This window comes from Anomaloglossus baeobatrachus, chromosome 3 (assembly GCF_048569485.1).
Source record: "Anomaloglossus baeobatrachus isolate aAnoBae1 chromosome 3, aAnoBae1.hap1, whole genome shotgun sequence".
Lineage (NCBI taxonomy): Eukaryota > Metazoa > Chordata > Amphibia > Anura > Aromobatidae > Anomaloglossus > Anomaloglossus baeobatrachus.
In genome coordinates this window covers 217,918,591-217,938,206 of record NC_134355.1, presented here as the reverse complement: position 1 = coordinate 217,938,206, position 19,616 = coordinate 217,918,591, and the positions used below count along the sequence as shown (strand labels likewise).

The 19,616-nt window shown below is 46.3% G+C and overlaps 1 protein-coding gene across 2 annotated transcripts in view; it reads right to left on the bottom strand.

The window, feature by feature from the left end:
* Positions 1-19,616, bottom strand: part of KMO (kynurenine 3-monooxygenase) — a 1,795,071-nt gene that overhangs the window by 535,460 nt on the left and 1,239,995 nt on the right. For both annotated transcript variants that reach the window (XM_075338209.1, XM_075338210.1), the window contains one exon: positions 7,874-7,995. In XM_075338209.1, coding sequence (XP_075194324.1) covers positions 7,874-7,995 — 122 coding nt within the window. The remainder of the gene's footprint in view (positions 1-7,873; positions 7,996-19,616) is intronic.

Sequence of the window (19,616 nt, the reverse complement as noted above, 5' to 3'; positions counted from 1 at the left end):
TGTCGCAGCAGGAGGGCCCAGATTTCACATTGCAGAGCCCTCTGCTGCCCCCCTCCTGCTGTGACAGACAGTTGTTGCAATAGGTGCAGCACTTCTTCCATGCAGTTCTCGATCACGTTGGTCCCTAGGACCGTTTTTGGGGTACGGTCACTGGGGTCATTCTGCACCACAATTAGCTTTGGTGTTTCAGCTCTACCCGCCCCACCTTCAAGGTTACCTCCCTAAACCCCACCTGGGTCATAGGGAGTCCATTAGCTGCAATGATGGTTAAACTGGGGTCTGGGGGGGTGAGCTCACTATCAGACCAGTATTGCTTGTACAGTATGTAGGGCATAGTTGTTACCTGCGAACCGGTGTCGAGAAGGGCGTAGCTCGGGATACCATCCACAACAAGGGAGATGGTGGGGCGGCCTCCAACCTATCGATCACACCAGTCAGTTGGGCCTCAGGGGTTGTTCGTTTAAAGGGCACCGGCAAGAGTAATGACCGGTCTAGTTGCACTTATAGCAGACGGGTGGTCCATACCGGCTGTCGTTGTTCCTCCTCCGCTGCATCCACGGAACGTCCTCCGGGCTGTCGGCGAGCTGTACCTTCTCTGCTGGCTTGGCTTTTGATGGCAGCTGTAAGGCAGCGAGGATCCTAGCGACGTCATCACTCAGGCGCTGGACTTGCGACGACAGGTCCTTCGGGGCCCCAGCTGCTGCTGCGGGAGCCAGCAGGGCCAACAAGGGGGCTGCTACCGAGACGGGAGCAGTGTCAGCCGGCCAGGATGGCAGGTCGGGGGCACCAGCATCAACCACCTGTAGTGCTTTGATGGCCTGGTCTTTTAGAACCGCAAAGCTCAAGTCCGTGTGCTCCAGAGACCACAGCCGTAGTTGTTTACGATCTTCGGCAGACCCCAGCCCCTGCAGGAACTGCTCCACCAGCATTTGGTTGCCCTCGGCCTCCGTAATAGGGTCCACCTGCTTCAGGGTGCGTAGGGCCGTCTTCAGCCTCAAGGCGTAGTCTCGGATGCTATCCTGCAGGCACTGTCAGCAGTTATAGAAATGCATCCGCAACTCTGCTTCAGTGCGGGTTTCAAAAGCAACCTGCAGTTTCTCAAAGATGGCGGTTACTGAGACCCGATCAGCGTCCGCCCAGGTCTCCACTTCCTGCTCAGCGGCGCCGGTCAACTGCCCGAGTACCACAGATGCACGCTGCTTGCCAGTCATGGCATACAGATCGAAGAAAGTACAGATTTTCTTCCTGAACATCTGAAGGGCATCGGGTTTCCCATCGTACTGGGGTAGCCAGGCAGCAAGGAAATTGGCATTACCTGGGTGACCGCCGGGGCTACAGCTCCCCCCGCTCCTGCGAACGGAGCGAGAGCCGCCACATTTCTGTCATCGGCCACATCCGCGGCCGCCGCCACTCCAGCGGCCGGCGACACTCCGCCATCGGGGTTAGGCGCAGACATCTTCCCGTTGCTCCCCCTTGGTCTTTTGCTGGCACTTCTTTCTGCGGCCTGTTAAGTTTCATTTTACGGCTTCCGGGTCGCTTTCCGGCCGCGTTTCCAGGGGGCGGGGCTTCGGCTTTCGCGCCCTTTTCTCGGGGAAGAAGACGCTGGACTGTAGTTCTCGCGCCCAAAATGGCGGCAAGATGGCGACTTCTGAAAATTTGGCAACGGATCACCACTGACAAGGCGCACTTCCACAAGGTAAGTGGATGGGTAAGTTTCCTGTTCGTGACACCAAGTTTCGGCGTGTGCCGACCCCGTGCCAGCAGCCGGCGCTGCTCGGATCCGGACCTTCTATGGGGGTGGCGCGAGGGTCTCCGGACCCGGGGGTCTCGCGGACACGCCGAATAAATGTGGGGACGTAGATATACGGGCTAGGCCGTAGTAAGTTCGTGACGCCACCCACGAGGTGTGGTGAGATGGGACACCACCGCTGCTGTTATGGGGCACCCGGGAGAGATGTGCAGCAAGTTGTTAACCCCTCCGTGGGTAGGGATGGATGCCCTGGGGCCCAGTGACTCTGTGCAGGAAATTCTCTGGTAAACCAAGGTGATTGTGGCCAGTTCCGCGGCCGGTTGCGTTCGGGTCCCCCCCAACTGGCTGGTGCTCTCTATCTTTTTCATGCACTGCTTTGTGTAAGGTGGACTTTCCTAGTGTGAAACTCAGGAGTCCGCTCCTGGCTGGATGCGGATTAAGGAGCCGTGCCCGCAGACGCTGGCCCGTGGGATCTATGGGCCCTGGCGGTGACCTCTTATCCCTAATCGGTGGGCTGTTGTCTTCTATGAGGGACTTTGGGTGGGACAGAACCTCTAGTCCTGGCCTCAATCGGTTAATTAACCAGTTCCGCTTGGTTTCGGTCCTTGCTTCAGGGTCCGAGTACCCCTCTTTGTGCTATGGTTTCCGGGTCGGTTCCCTGTGCCGGTACCGGCGGGCTACAATCCTGTCCCGGTCCAAGGGGGGGTGACTATGGTTTTCTGGTTGGCTGTGTGTTTCCTAGTGAGGGAAGGTGTTATGCGGGGGCCTATTTGTGACTACCTGGTTTTCGCCAGGGCGTTAGTCATTTTTATATATATATATATATATATATATATATATATATATATATATATATGACTGACACAAGTACAATATATACTCTTCCCCCCAGGGATGCCTTTGTGTGTGTCTGTCCTTTGCTCCTGCCTAAGCCCCCAGACCTGCGCATGCTGCGCTGGTTTTCCTGACCTCCAGTTTAGAGGGCACGCATACATGCTTCCTTTTCCTTTAAGAGGAAGCATGTGCACCTTGCTAAAGTGTCTCCAGCCTATCACTGGGAAGCACCAGGTACTTAAGGCTCCCTCATCTGATGGGAAGGGTCAGAGTAATGCATTAGGATTCAGATCCTAGCCTGTGTGTGTTGGTCCTGCCTGTCTCCCCAGGTCCCAGCTGCTTGAGGTCTAGTGTGAAGTTTCCACAATCAGTGATGGTTTGGGGAGCCATGTCATCTGCTGGTGTAGGTCCACTGTGTTTTATCAAGACCAAAGTCACTGCAGCCGTCTACCAGGAAATTTTAGAGCACTTCATGCTTCCCTCTGCCAACAAGTTTTTGGAGATAGAAATTTCATTTTCTAACAGGAGTTGACACCTGTCCACACTGCCAAAAGTACCAATACCTGGTTTAATAACCACAGTATCACTGTGCTTGTGTTACGGTTGCTGTGGCAGTGGAGACTATGTTCGGATTTCTTGCTACTGCACATGTGCAAGCGCTGGAGACTAAGTCCTATCTTGGAGCCATGGCACATGTGCGGGTGACATCATCGCTGACACGAGGTCACATGTCTCTGACACCTTCTAAGCTGATTGGCCGCAGGTCATGTGCTTGTGACACGTGGTCACATGTCTCTGACACCTTCTATGCCGATTGGTCGCTGGTCATGTGCTTGGGACGCTTTGCTCGGTGATAGGCCAGCGTGACGTCATTGCTGTCGTTCTGGCAGCGGATTGGCTCAGGTGTCCTCCATCTTGGATGAGGCACAGAGTCTATATAAGACCCTGACGCACGCCGCTCGGCGCTCAGTCCTCTTGATTCATGCATGAGAGTAGATGCTCTGTGCACATCCCTCTAGGCATCTCTCTGTCTATGCTAGGTTATTGCTACCGGCAGGGTAGCGTTCTTGTACCTTACAGCTTCGGCTGCGGTCCGTATCCTTACATCTTAGTGGAGTGGACGTAGGCAAGTGCCTGAGGCACATGGTCTGGCTGGGCCTTGTGATTCTACTCGTAGGTGAACATTGCTGCTAGAGTAACATTCCTTATACTGCGTCTGGCAGTTGTTCGTATCCTCGCACACTAGGGGAGCGAACATAGGTAGGAGCTTTGTGCGGCTTGTGCTGCTGTCCGTCTCTTTTGCACCACTAGTGGAGCGGACCTAGACAGGTGCCATATCTAGTGGTTCGTGTCCTCGCATACTAGTGGAGCGAACGCAGGTAGGAGCTTTGTGCGGCTTACGCTGCTGTCCGTCTCCTGGCACCACTAGAGGAATGGACCTAGGTAGGGGCCATTTCACACTCACTGCTTTTGTCTCTGTGATCATTAACAGAGACCATACCACACACCCTCTGAGTAAGGGAGGAATTGCTTTATTTCCTAACTATATGCCTCTGTGAGTTTAACAGAGGTATTGCACTCTGCACTTGTGCTACTACTATTTACAGCGGCACACTTATATACTCTTCCTCACTCATTAACCTATCCCTTTTACATTGATGCTAAATACGGTAGTCGCTGTGACTATAACAGTACATGCCGTGATTGGCTCTAGTGTCACTGAGACGTATCAGTGTCAGTACTGCTTCCGTAATACAAGATACCCCTTATCCTCTGCCATAGTCTGCAGCAGAGACTTTGCACGGTGGACCCTGACTGTCTGATATCCCTTTGGTTTTTATAATCAGACAGCCCCCGTAACAGCTTGATTGGCCAGCAAACTCGCCTGACCTAAACCCAATAGAGAATCTATGGGATATTGTTAAGAGGAAGATGAGAGACACGAGACCCAACAATGCAGATGAGCTGAAGGGAGCTATCAAAGCAATCTGGGCTTCCATAACACCTCAGCAGTACCACAGGCTGAATGCCTCCATGCCATGCCGCATTGATGCAGTAATTCATGCAAAGGAGCCCCGACCAAGTATTGAGTGCATGTACTGTTTTACTTTTCAGTAGGTCAACATTTGTGAGTTTAAAATAAAAAGATAAAAGATAAAATAAGAACATGACATTTGGGTCATTTTCGAAAACATTATATATATTAAGTCATATGAAAAAGTTTGGGCACCCCTATTAATGTTAACCTTTTTTCTTTATAACAATTTGGGTTTTTGCAACAGCTATTTCAGTTTCATATATCTAATAACTGATGGACTCAGTAATATTTCTGGATTGAAATGAGGTTTATTATACTAACAGAAAATGTGCAATCCACATTTAAACAAAATTTGACAGGTGCAAAAGTATGGGCACCTCAACATAAAAGTGACATTAATATTTTGTAGATCCTCCTTTTGCAAAAATCACAGCCTCTAGTCGCTTCCTGTAGCTTTTAATGAGTTCCTGGATCCTGGATGAAGGTATATTTGACTATTCCAGTTTACAAAACAATTCCAGTTCAGTTAAGTTTGATGGTCGCCGAGCATGGACAGCCCACTTCAAATCATCCCACAGATTTTCAACGATATTCAGGTCTGGGGACTGGGATGGCCATTCCAGAACATTGTAATTGTTCCTCTGCATGAATGCCTGAGTAGATTTGGAGCGGTGTTTTGGATCATTGTCTTACTGAAATATCCATCCCTTGCGTAACTTCAACTTTGTCACTGATTCTTGCACATTATTGTCAAGAATCTGCTGATACTGAGTTGAATCCATGCGACCCTCAACTTTAACAAGATTCCCGGTGCCGGCATTGGCCACAGAGCCCCAAAGCATGATGGAACCTCCACCAAATTTTACTGTGGGTAGCAAGTGCTTTTCTTGGAATGCCGTGTTTTTCTGCCTCCATGCATAACACCTTTTTGTATGACCAAACAACTCAATCTTTGTTTCATCAGTCCACGGGACCTTCTTCCAAAATGTAACTGGCTTGTGCAAATGTGCTTTTGCATACCTCAGGTGACTCTGTTTGTGGCCTGCTTGCAGAAACGGCTTCTTTCGCATCACTCTCCCATACAGCTTCTCCTTGTGCAACGTGTGCTGTATTGTTGACCGATGCACATTGACACCATCTGCAGCAAGATGATGCTGCAGTTCTTAGAAGGTGGTCTGTGGATTGTCCTTGACTGTTCTCACCATTCTTCTTCTCTGCCTTTCTGATATTTTTCTTGGCCTGCCACTTCTGGGCTTAACAAGAACTGTACCTGTGTTCTTCCATTTCCTTACTATGTTCCTCACAGTGGAAACTGACAGTTTAAATCTCTGAGACAACTTTGTCTGAACAACTATGTTGAATAATCTTTGTTTTCAGATCATTTGAGAGTTGTTTTGAGGAGCCCATGATGGCACTCTTCATAGGAGTTTCAAATAGGAGAACAACTTGCAAGTGGCCACCTTTAATACCTTTTCTCATGATTGGATACACCTGCCTATGAAGTTCAAAGCTCAATGAGGTTACAAAACCAATTTAGTGCTTTAGTAAGTCAGTAAAAAGTAGTTAGGAGTGTTCAAATCAAGAAATTGATAAGGGTGGCCATACTTTTGCACCGATTGCATATTTTCTGTTGGTACAATAAACTCATTTCAATCCAGAAATATTACTCAGTCCATCAGTTATTAGATATATGAAACTGAAATGGCTGTAACTGTAATGCAAAACCCCAAATTGTTATAAAGAAAGAAGGTTAACATTAATAGGGGTGCCCAAACTTTTTCATATGACTGTATATATATATATATATATATATATATGAGGCAGACATAAATACATACATACATACATACATACATAATATATATATGCAGGGTGGGCCATTTATATGGATACACCTAAATACAATGGGAATGGTTGGTGATATCAACTTCCTGTTTGTGGCTAATTAGTATATGGGAGGGGGGAAACTTTTTAAGATGGGTGGTGACCATGGTGGCCACTTTGAAGTCAGCCATTTTGGATCCAAATTTATTTTTACCAATGGGAAGAGGGTCATGTAACACATCAAACTTATTGAGAATTTCAGAAGAAAAACAATGGTTTCCTTGGTTTTAATGTAACTTTATCCATTCATTAATTATTTACAATTTTATGACCACTTATAAAATGTGTTTATAGTGCTGCCCATTGTGTTGGATTGTTAATGCAAGCCTCTTCTCCCACTTTTGACACACTGATAACAATACCGCAGAATAAATGCTAGCAGAGGCTTCCAGTATCCGTTGTTTCAGATGCTGCACATCTTGTATCTTCACAGTATAGACAATTGCTTTCAGATGACCCCAAAGACAAAAGTCTAAGGGGTTCAGATCGGGAGACCTTGGTGGCCATTCAACTGGCCCACGATAACCAATCTACTTTCCAGGACACTGTTCATAAAGAAATTTTCGGACCTGACACCCATAATGTGGTGGTTCACCCATAATGTAGGAACAGTGCACTAGGCCCAACCATGAGGAGTCAAGACTTTGACTGTTTAGTTAGAGGCTAGACAACCTAAAGATTTATTTTGTATTATTTTGCATTTTATTTTGCTCTTGAATGAAACCAATAAAACTGGTTGAGGCCAGTTGTACCAAACCATTACTGATGTGAATTGTGACTTGGAGTACCTGAAGTGCTTGTCTGGTGCACGAGATGGGGATTTAATGGACTAATGTCATATCACAAGCAACTATTGATGAAGAGGTATGGATGCAACCCACTTTATGTTTGGAGTCTAAAGTACCACACAATTTGTGCTTTCAGGCTCCTAAAGTAAAAGTATGTTATTGACCAGAGTTAGACACAAAACAATGTTTGTGGTGTAATTTACTTGCTATGTTTGTTTTAACACCAGGAGATTATCATTGCTGGACTACATTGCCTTATACCTGGTTGTTCGACACATTCTCTGCTGCTCATTGTCTAGTAACATTTTATATACAGAGACTGGTGTGGGCAGCTTTCTCAAATCTGCTGCATTGCTAAATCTAAAAAGTTTGATAATGTTAGAACCACTGCACCCAATAAACTGAGTGATACATTATTGGATCCAGGTTCTCTTTGCCTAAATCATGCTGGCTGGTCTCAGATGAGGTAGCAAAAAGTGTTAACAGAGTCCCTTTAAAAAATAAATTTATCATTATTAAAGAAATGGTATTAAACAATATATAGTAGCAAGTTTTATGTAAAAACAAAAGAAATCTTACGCTCCGAGAAGATGTATGGAGTCTGGAAGATGTGTCTTAAAGAAATCTAGTACTTCCTCTCCTTTGCAAAGTTTTTCAAAATCTTCAAATGGCATGAAGAGAGTACATGTAAAAGATTTATCCTGTAAAGAAGATTGAGAATTAAGATTATTTTTTAATTCATATTTCCATGTAAAAATCAGTTTTATACAACCAGAGCTGTGAAATAATCATTAATCTCTTCCACATTTACAAGTGCATCTCAATATATTAGAATATCATCAAAAAGATAATTTATTTCAGTAATTCAATACAAAAAGTGAAACATATATATTATATAGAGTCATTACAAACAGAGTGATCTATTCCAATGGTATATTTGTGTCAATGTTGATGAATATGACTTACAGCCAATGAAAACCCAAAAGTCTTTGTCATGAACAGCCGGGGGAGTCACTCAGAAATGCCGCAGCTGTTCGCTGATTTATCAAACACAACTACTCTCTAGCACCCCCCTTGTCTGCAGGCCACTTTTGGTACTGCAGGACAATGCATAAAATGAGGCTGCTGAGCTAATAATGCCAAATATTGGAGGTCTCACAGCAAGGGTAAATTTATATATCACTGATTCCCGCTAATGGAATATATATATACCTCGGTACCCTTAATGATAGCACTCCAATAATTCTATGCAATAATAATTACGCTGCCACCACCCAGCTTTTCGGGATAGCTTGGGACCCATTTCAGATAGCATAAGGTCCTTCGGGTTTTTGGATTCTTATATAAAGCATGAGGACAGAAGCTATTAAATTTTCTATATTTAATCCGAAAATAGGCAGTGTTTAAAAAAAATATACAAGAATTTACAAAAGGGAACTATACGCATACAGTATAGACAGTTCCAAAAAAATTAAAAAGGTATAAATGTGAAACTTACTAAACTCGTGCCATAGAGGTGACGTCTGAATTTAGGGAGGGAAGGGACTCCAAAAGAAGAAGATGTTATAATCGGCCAGCATCACCCTTACTGATGCCTTCCACTACTGACACCCCCATCAAGGAGCCAGTTTCTCTTATGCTTTAGGTAACCCCCTTTCTCTGTGACCTCATTTTACAGTCTCCTGTGGGCTGTGCCGAGATTGTCCCAAAGGTTCCTTAATTCTAGCTTTTCACATATCTTTGCCCCTGGGCCACACAGGTGAAACATATTAGCGTCATTTTTGATATCTCGATTTTACATTTACATAGATACCAAACACCACGCATCTAGTACAATTTTACTGGTCAATACTAATTTGTCGTGATACCAGTGATCTCCCCATCAAGCGAACCGGTGCGCTGGGTTCAGCGCTCTACAGGGATTCTGGCAATATGTTTTTCATTTTTCTAGCATTAACGTAGTGCTTAAAAACTGTTTTGGAAGTTTTGCCTCCAATAGAACAAAGGATTGTTTTTCTTTCCATCCTTTGATTGCAGTTCTACCATCACCCAAAGTCATAAATACCTAAACTGTCAGGCCGATCAGATAATCGTCATGACGATCTGTGACTGATGGCAAAGAGGGGGGTGAAGACCCTTCAAGAGTTTTATATGACACCTCCCCCTTTTTGAGGTAGCATGGGAGATTGATTTGCCGATCGTCTCCTAAGCCTACCTTGCTGGCATCCCCCTGCCGGGACAGACCGTCAGCTTTGCCATGCTCAACGCCCTTCCTGTGTTGAATGGTAAAATCATACTGCTGTAGTGCCAAGCTCCACCGCAGTAGCTTACCATTTTCGCTGGCCACCCGGTGTAGCCAGCTGAGAGGGTTGTGGTCTGTTACTATGGTGAAGTTGCATCCATATATGTAGGGCTGCAGTTTTCACAGGGCCCACACTATAGCGAGGCACTCCTTCTCCACAGTGGCGTAGGCCACTTCCCGGGATAAGAGCATGCGGCTGAGAAACACCAACAGATGCTCTTCTCCCTCCCCATTTACCTGGCTGAGTACTGCACCCAGGCCAAATGCGCTTGCATCTGTCTGGACTATGAACCGTCGGGTGAAGTCTGGGGCTTGTAGGATTGGGGAACTGGCGAGGGCAGCTTTCAGTGCTCTGAAGGACCGTTCACAGTCATCTGTCCAGGTGACTACTTGCGGTAGCTTCTTTTTGGTGAGGTCCGTCAACGGCTTAGCAAGAGCACTATAGTTAGGAACGAACTTCCTATAGTACCCTGCCATACCCAAGAAGGACATCACCTGCTTCTTTGACTTGGGGGTAGGCCAGGAGGTGATGGCATCAACCTTCCCTGGCTCTGGTTTCAGGGTCCCGCCACCAACTCTGTGTCCGAGGTACTGTACCTCCGTCATGCCGATCTGACACTTCCCTGGCATTATAGTCAGACCAGCGCTTTGGATCCGCCTGAGCACCTGCTCCAGGTGCCCCAGGTGTTCCTCCCAAGTGGGACTAAAGATGGCAATGTCATCCAGGTAAGCAACTGCAAACCCTCCTAGTCCCTCAAGCAGCTGGTTGACCAATCGCTGGAAAGTGGCAGGAGCATTTCTCATGCCAAAGGGCATGACGAGGGATTCATACAGCCCGAATGGGGTGATGAAGGCTGACCTTTTTGTGCTTCCTTGGACATAGGAATCTGCCAGTACCCTCGACTCAGGTCCATGAGTGTCAGGTACCGGGCCCCGGCTAAGCAATCCAGTAGCTCATCGATTCGTGGCATTGGGTACGCATCAGGTGCTGTGATTGCATTTAGCCTCCTGTAGTCCACGCAAAACCAGGTTGTCCGGTCCTTTTTTGGAACCAAAACTACAGGCGAGGCCCATGCACTTTTGGACCTCTGGATCACGCCCAGGACTAGCATTTCATCCATCTCCCTTTGTATGTTCTTTTGTACCTCTAGGGAGACATGGTATTGGAAGTTGACAGACAGGGGAATTACTCCCTGTGTCCACCTGGTGGGTGGCTAGGGATGTCTTCCCTGGGACATTCGTGAAGGTCATCAGGTAGGGCTGGAATACCTCCCGCAGCTGGGACCTTTGGTCCATGGATAGCTGTGGGTTGAATGCCGCCTCCTCCATCCCAGGCCGAGGTGAGCAAATCCACCAAGACTTCGCTTTCGCCTTCCTCGGGAAGGCTACACACAGGAAGGGCGAAGGCTTCCCTGTCACGATGAGCTGTCATCATGTTGACATACAAAACAATCACTGATCTCGGGGAGACCAGCCAGAGAAAACACTGCCAGCAGCCAGCGAGAGCGCTCAAGACAGTGAAATCCTAGGTACATTGCCTCCTGGGAAATATGCAAATCAAAAAGGTCCGTGGAGCCTCTGTTAGGAGTCTCAACACAGAAACCAGCCAGATATCCCTCCGGGAAGAGCCCAGCCAAGGGGGTGACTCTTTTTAGGAGACCACCATAACCACCATATTAAGTGGCCCTTTTAGTCAATATCCAACTTTTTGACAAGTTTAAAGATATGACAAGGGAAATACCAAGGCCAGGTATCCATTCACAGACAGCTGTTTCGGGGTATTGCCCCTCATCAGTGTGGAGGCTCCAAAGGCTCCATGGACCTTTTTGATTTGCATATTTCCCGGGGGGCAATGTACCTAGGATTTCACTGTCTTGAGCGCTCTCGCTGGCTGCTGGCAGTGTTTTCTCTGGCTAGTCTCACCGAGATCAGTGATTGTTTTGTTTTGTTGGTCTACTAGGCATTGCTCCCACCCAGCCAAAATCCTACTCCACACTGATGAGGGGCAATACCCCGAAACAGCTGTCTGTGGATGGATACCTGGCCTTGGTATTTCCCTTGTCATATCTTTAAACTTGTCAAAAAGTTGGATATTGACTAAAAGGGCCACTTAATATGGTGGTTATGGTGGTCTCCTAAAAAGAGTCACCCCCTTGGCTGGGCTCTTCCCGGAGGGATATCTGGCTGGTTTCTGTGTTGAGACTCCTAACAGAGGCTCCACGGACCTTTTTGATTATCATGTTGACATGGAAGACCTTTTGCCTCTTCCTGGCATGGTCGATGGTAACCACGTAGTTTACGTCATTGAGGCGCTGATGCACTAGGTATGGACCCTCCCAGGCCGCCTGAAGCTTGTTCTGGGTCATTGGGACTAGGACCCACACCTTCTGACCCGCTTCGTACACCCGCTCTTGAGCGTGTTGGTCGTACCATCACTTCTGGCTGGCCTGGGCTTGCACCATATTCTCGTGCACCAGCCGTGTCATTGACTGCATTTTGTCACGGAGCCGAATGAAATACTCCACAACGGACACTTCTGGGGAGTTCAGTTCCACTTCCCAGGACTCCCTTACCAGACAAAGAGGCCCCCAGACTCGTCTGCCATACAGGAGCTCGAAGGGGGAAAACCCCGTGTGACTCAACCAGCATCTTAAGCATCTGCTTAAGGGTACTATTAAATTGCTCACACAAACCATTGGTCTGTGGGTGATAGGCGCTTGATACCAGATGCTGCACCTGCATTTTCTTACAGAGAGCCTCCATTAGCCGAGACATGAACTGAGTCCCCTGGTCGGTAAGCATCTCCCCTGGGAAATCCTACTTGGGAGAATATGGCCAGGAGGGCATCTGCCACCTTATCGGCCCTAACTGAGGACAAAGCCACTGCCTCCAGATACCGGGTAGCATAGTCTACCACAGTAAGGATGAAACTTTTTCAGAGCTGCTGGGGACGGCCAGAGGCCTGACTATGTCCACAGCAACCCTCTGGAAAGGCTCCTCTATCACCGGCAAAGAGATCAGGGGAGCTATGGGAGAAGGCCCTGACTTTCCCACTTTTTGACATGTGATACAGGAGCGGCAGTAATTGGCAACATCTGTCCCCATTTTAGGCCAATAGAAGTGGTGAGACAGCCGGGCCTTGGTTTTGCTGACCCCCAAGTGTCCAGCGAGTGGGATGTCATGGGCAATCCGCAGCAACTCACTAATAAAGCGGTGAGGCACCACCAGCTGTCTTTCTTTCAGCCACTCCTGTCGGGGGTTACAGGGAACAGTCTCCCGGTACAACCTCCCATGGTCCCAGAATACCCTCTCCTTATCGGTCTCAGAGGAGGGCTTCTCTGCGAGGTCCCTTAACGTCTCTAGATTGGCATCAGTTCGTAGAGCCACCTGGAACTCTTGGTTAGAGGCAGCCAAAAGTGACGTTAAGGTTCCAACCTCACCGGGACCCTCTGGGACCTGCTCTGGGTCCGTAACTAGAGTTGAGCGCGGTTCGTGGTTCGTGGTTCTCCAGTTCTAGGCTCGAGTGATTTTGGGGCCTGTTCTAGATCGAACTAGAACTCGAGCTTTTTTGCAAAAGCTCGATAGTTATAGAAACGTTCTAGCAGCAAAAAACCAGCTAAATCCTAGCTTGGTTTCTGCTGTAATAGTGTAAGTCACTCTGTGAATCACACTATTATGACATTTCAGTGTATAGTGTGCGTGAACAGCGCCTTCAGATCACTGCTGTTTCTATAATGGCGATCGCCATTTTTTTTTTTTTTTTTCTTGTCTTCCTTCCCTAAGCGCGCGCGTCTTGTGGGGCGGGCCAGCATGTCAGCCAATCCCAGACACACACACAGCTAAGTGGACTTTGAGCCAGAGAAGCAACGGCATGTGTGATAGGATGTCCATGTCACATGTCCCTGCATTATAAAACCGGACATTTTCTTCCAGGACGCCATTATCTGCCTTCTGCGTCTTTGGTGTCAGACATCACTGTCGCAGCTCCGTCCTCCTCCTGAGTCCTATCGCCGATACAGCTGTATGCGCTGCATACACAGCGTTAGACAGCTTAGGGAGAGCACTTTATAGCAGTCCTTTTAAGGGCTCAAACCGGCAGGGTCAGAGAGCCATAGGTGACAGGTCCTGAAAACAGCAACAGCGTCTGTGTAGCCAAGGTCAGGGATTTCCTCCCTGCATTTCACCATTAGGAGGGAATAGAAAGGCAGGCTTCCATTCCTCTACCCAGAGCACCACAATCCTGCCACTGTACCCTCTTGTCCTCTGCACACTCCAACTCATTATAACTAAGCCATTATACTAGCAAACACTCAGTGTACCTAGTGGCATCCTATACGTGGCTATTGGACTTTGCTATAGTCCCACTAGTGCAAAGACATTTGCAGAGCACGTCTGCCTGCATTGCACACTCCAACTTTTTTAAACTAAGCCATTATACTAGCAAACACTCAGTGTACCTAGTGGCATCCTAAACGTGGCTATTGGACTTTGCTATAGTCCCACTAGTGCAAAGACATTTGCAGAGCACGTCTGCCTGCATTGCAGACTCCAACTCTTTTTAACTAAGCCATTATACTAGCAAACAGTCAGTGTACCTAGTGGCATCCTAAACGTGGCTATTGGACTTTGCTATAGTCCCACTAGTGCAAAGACATTTGCAGAGCGCGTCTGCCTGCATTGCACACTCAAATATTTTAAACTAAGCCATTATACTAGCAAACACTCAGTGTACCTAGTGGCATCCTAAACGTGGCTATTGGACTTTGCTATAGTCCCACTAGTGCAAAGACATTTGCATAGCACGTCTGCCTGCATTGCACACTCCAACTTTTTTAAACTAAGCCATTTTACTAGCAAACACTCTGTGTACCTAGTGGCATCCTAAACGTGGCTATTGGACTTTGCTATAGTCCCACTAGTGCAAAGACATTTGCAGAGCACGTCTGCCTGCATTGCACACTCCAACTTTTTTAAACTAAGCCATTTTACTAGCAAACACTCAGTGTACCTAGTGGCATCCTAAACGTGGCTATTGGACTTTTGTCTATTCACACTATTGGAACGATATTTGCAGCACGTCTGCCTGCATTGCACACTCAAACTTTTTTAAACTCAGCCATTATACTAGCAAACACTCAGTGTACCTAGTGGCATCCTAAACGTGGCTATTGTACTTTTGTCTATTCACACTATTGTAAACATATTTGCAGCACGTCTGCCTGCATTGCACACTCAAACTTTTTTAAACTCAGCCATTATACTAGCAAACACTCAGTGTACCTATTGGCATCCTAAACGTGGCTATTGTACTTTTGTCTATTCACACTATTGTAAACATATTTGCAGCACGTCTGCCTGCATTGCACACTCAAACTTTTTTAAACTCAGCCATTATACTAGCAAACACTCAGTGTACCTAGTGGCATCCTAAACGTGGCTATTGTACTTTTGTCTATTCACACTATTGTAAACATATTTGCAGCACGTCTGCCTGCATTGCACACTCAAACTTTTTTAAACTCAGCCATTATACTAGCAAACACTCAGTGTACCTAGTGGCATCCTAAACGTGGCTATTGTGCTTTTGTCTATTCACAGTATTGGAATGATATTTGCAGCACGTCTGCCTGCATTGCACACTCAAACTTTTTTAAACTCAGCCATTATACTAGCAAACACTCAGTGTACCTAGTGGCATCCTAAACGTGGCTATTGTACTTTTGTCTATTCACAGTATTGGAACGATATTTGCAGCACGTCTGCCTGCATTGCACACTCAAACTTTTTTAAACTCAGCCATTATACTAGCAAACACTCAGTGTACCTAGTGGCATCCTAAACGTGGCTATTGTACTTTTGTCTATTCACAGTATTGGAACGATATTTGCAGCACGTCTGCCTGCATTGCACACTCAAACTTTTTTAAACTCAGCCATTATACTAGCAAACACTCAGTGTACCTAGTGGCATCCTAAACGTGGCTATTGTACTTTTGTCTATTCACAGTATTGGAACGATATTTGCAGCACGTCTGCCTGCATTGCACACTCAATCTTTTTTAAACTCAGCCATTATACTAGCAAACACTCAGTGTACCTAGTGGCATCCTAAACGTGGCTATTGTACTTTTGTCTATTCACACTATTGTAAACATATTTGCAGCACGTCTGCCTGCATTGCACACTCAAACTTTTTTAAACTCAGCCATTATACTAGCAAACACTCAGTGTACCTAGTGGCATCCTAAACGTGGCTATTGTACTTTTGTCTATTCACACTATTGTAAACATATTTGCAGCACGTCTGCCTGCATTGCACACTCAAACTTTTTTAAACTCAGCCATTATACTAGCAAACACTCAGTGTACCTAGTGGCATCCTAAACGTGGCTATTGTACTTTTGTCTATTCACACTATTGTAAACATATTTGCAGCACGTCTGCCTGCATTGCACACTCAAACTTTTTTAAACTCAGCCATTATACTAGCAAACACTCAGTGTACCTAGTGGCATCCTAAACGTGGCTATTGTACTTTTGTCTATTCACAGTATTGGAACGATATTTGCAGCACGTCTGCCTGCATTGCACACTCAAACTTTTTTAAACTCAGCCATTATACTAGCAAACACTCAGTGTACCTAGTGGCATCCTAAACGTGGCTATTGTACTTTTGTCTATTCACAGTATTGGAACGATATTTGCAGCACGTCTGCCTGCATTGCACACTCAAACTTTTTTAAACTCAGCCATTATACTAGCAAACACTCAGTGTACCTAGTGGCATCCTAAACGTGGCTATTGTACTTTTGTCTATTCACAGTATTGGAACGATATTTGCAGCACGTCTGCCTGCATTGCACACTCAAACTTTTTTAAACTCAGCCATTATACTAGCAAACACTCAGTGTACCTAGTGGCATCCTAAACGTGGCTATTGTACTTTTGTCTATTCACAGTATTGGAACGATATTTGCAGCACGTCTGCCTGCATTGCACACTCAAACTTTTTTAAACTCAGCCATTATACTAGCAAACACTCAGTGTACCTAGTGGCATCCTAAACGTGGCTATTGTACTTTTGTCTATTCACAGTATTGGAACGATATTTGCAGCACGTCTGCCTGCATTGCACACTCAAACTTTTTTAAACTCAGCCATTATACTAGCAAACACTCAGTGTACCTAGTGGCATCCTAAACGTGGCTATTGTACTTTTGTCTATTCACACTATTGGAACGATATTTGCAGCACGTCTGCCTGCATTGCACACTCAAACTTTTTTAAACTCAGCCATTATACTAGCAAACACTCAGTGTACCTAGTGGCATCCTAAACGTGGCTATTGTACTTTTGTCTATTCACACTATTGTAAACATATTTGCAGCACGTCTGCCTGCATTGCACACTCAAACTTTTTTAAACTCAGCCATTATACTAGCAAACACTCAGTGTACCTAGTGGCATCCTAAACGTGGCTATTGTACTTTTGTCTATTCACACTATTGTAAACATATTTGCAGCACGTCTGCCTGCATTGCACACTCAAACTTTTTTAAACTCAGCCATTATACTAGCAAACACTCAGTGTACCTAGTGGCATCCTAAACGTGGCTATTGTACTTTTGTCTATTCACAGTATTGGAACGATATTTGCAGCACGTCTGCCTGCATTGCACACTCAAACTTTTTTAAACTCAGCCATTATACTAGCAAACACTCAGTGTACCTAGTGGCATCCTAAACGTGGCTATTGTACTTTTGTCTATTCACAGTATTGGAAGGATATTTGCAGCACGTCTGCCTGCATTGCACACTCAAACTTTTTTAAACTCAGCCATTATACTAGCAAACACTCAGTGTACCTAGTGGCATCCTAAACGTGGCTATTGTACTTTTGTCTATTCACAGTATTGGAACGATATTTGCAGCACGTCTGCCTGCATTGCACACTCAAACTTTTTTAAACTCAGCCATTATACTAGCAAACACTCAGTGTACCTAGTGGCATCCTAAACGTGGCTATTGGACTTTTGTCTATTTACACTACTGCAAATCTATGTGCAGCACCTCTGCATGACAACCTCCTGCTCTGTTTTTAATAAGCTATAATGATAGCACAAAATACTGCCATTTAGTGGCATCATAGAACTGGCTGTTGTATTCCATTAGTGCCCCACTGGTGACAAGCTATTTCTAGCACCTCTACATCACACCCTCATGCACATTTTGCTACGCTAATGTTATAGCAAACTCATGGAATTCATTGCTGCATTTCATAATTCGGAGGGATAGAAAGTCAGGCTTCCTTTAGCTTTTCCTTCTGTTCATAGACAGCATCTCCAAGAGCAATTTCCCCTCCACGTCTAAGTGTGGAGAGGCAGCTAGTGCGCATGCGTGTGCCGATGTACCCCAGCTGCAGCATAATTACAGTGTTTCGCGTAGTGAGTATGCTCAGCCTGACTGTGTTATTCCTGACGCTAAGTCTTCTTTTCGGGATACAGCGCATGCTCCCACACTAAGTGTGAAAAGCCTCTTTGCACAGGTGCTTGCATTCCGTGCCGGGTCTAAGTCCTGTTTTTTGCCTAGACACCATGCTAAAGCTGATAGTCTTTTTTCAGAGACTGTATTTTATGCTACTGAGCATGCTCAGGCACTTACTGCATCAGAGACTAGGTCCGGTAATGAACTCTTTGGTCCTGCCCCTGATGTGGGGGTCCCATATAGACCACAGGGCATCAGGTGTCCTCCCAAATGGCTTGCAGAGGCCCACACCTATGACTTGTCACTGCATTATTGATGGTCAGACGATGATTTGTGTGGTGTTTGGGTCATGGCAGCCATGAGGTCATCATTGAAGTTGCGTTTCCAAATAGGACGCTAGTTATGCCACTCATGACGTGTCACTCTACTTTTGTCTCCAGGAGGTGCATTGTGGTTCACCCTGGTTTGGGGCGGACCCAGGTTATAAAAGGGGCTGGAGCCAACAAGGAGGTGCGCAGTCTTCTATTATGCTCCGAAAGAGCACACCTCCATGTGTTGAACCCATTGCGGCTTTAGGCCAGAGGTAGGCAGGGATAGGGTGGTGGATGCAGGCCACCACCACAGTTGGTAACGCAGAACGGTTAAGACCAGCTCCTGTCCTACCAGTCCTGCTTGTGCAGCCCAGTGGCATTAACAGGCCTGCTGCTGATGCGCCTGCTGTCCACAGGTGTGGCCCCTACGCACACGGTCAGCGTACTCAATGGCCCCTGTGATGTTAACAGGGAGTTCCTGTGCTGGGTGGGCATGTGGACCCTGTGACGCTAACAGGGCTCACAGTCTCCAGATCCGAATGGCGTCTAACTCGGTTCAGGCTACTATTAGTTTCATAGCCACACAGCTCTGTATCCTCCACCAAACCTTCCAGTTGCCAACCTCTCCTTTTCCAACTGGGAGCACGGTGGACACTGACTGCTGATGGGGATATATACCTTTCTCTTTCTTTTCTTATTAATTTTCGTTATATAGCGGTCACAGATTATATACCACTTTATCCAAATCTGCCAGTCCCACTGTAACAGATGGTGTTTCTTCAGCAAATGTTACAGTTGCTTAACCACCAAATCCACGGGCCAAAACTTTTTTCCCCTTTCCAACACACCTGTTCCCCTTTCCAACAGCATCTGTCCTTTTTCAACTCATTTTGGGATATGACCAAAAGTGCAACTGTGCAGGGACACCGTACTCAACGCCATCTCAGCACAGCAGCCATCCCTCGGTCCCTCCGATGTGGACAAGTAAAAGACCATTTCCTCCTATCCATGACAAAGCGTTGAGATTCACTCTGTGCAGCACTGTTGTTTAGTGGAAAAGTAGATCTAAGATTGCGTACCACATTCTGCAGATACTCCTGTATACGTGCGTCCATTTCTATGGCAGGAATTAGTTCGCCAAATTTTGTCTTGTACCGGGGATCTAACAGTGTGGCAACCCAGTATTCAGGATTACTTCAAATTCATACAATCCGAGGGTCATGTAG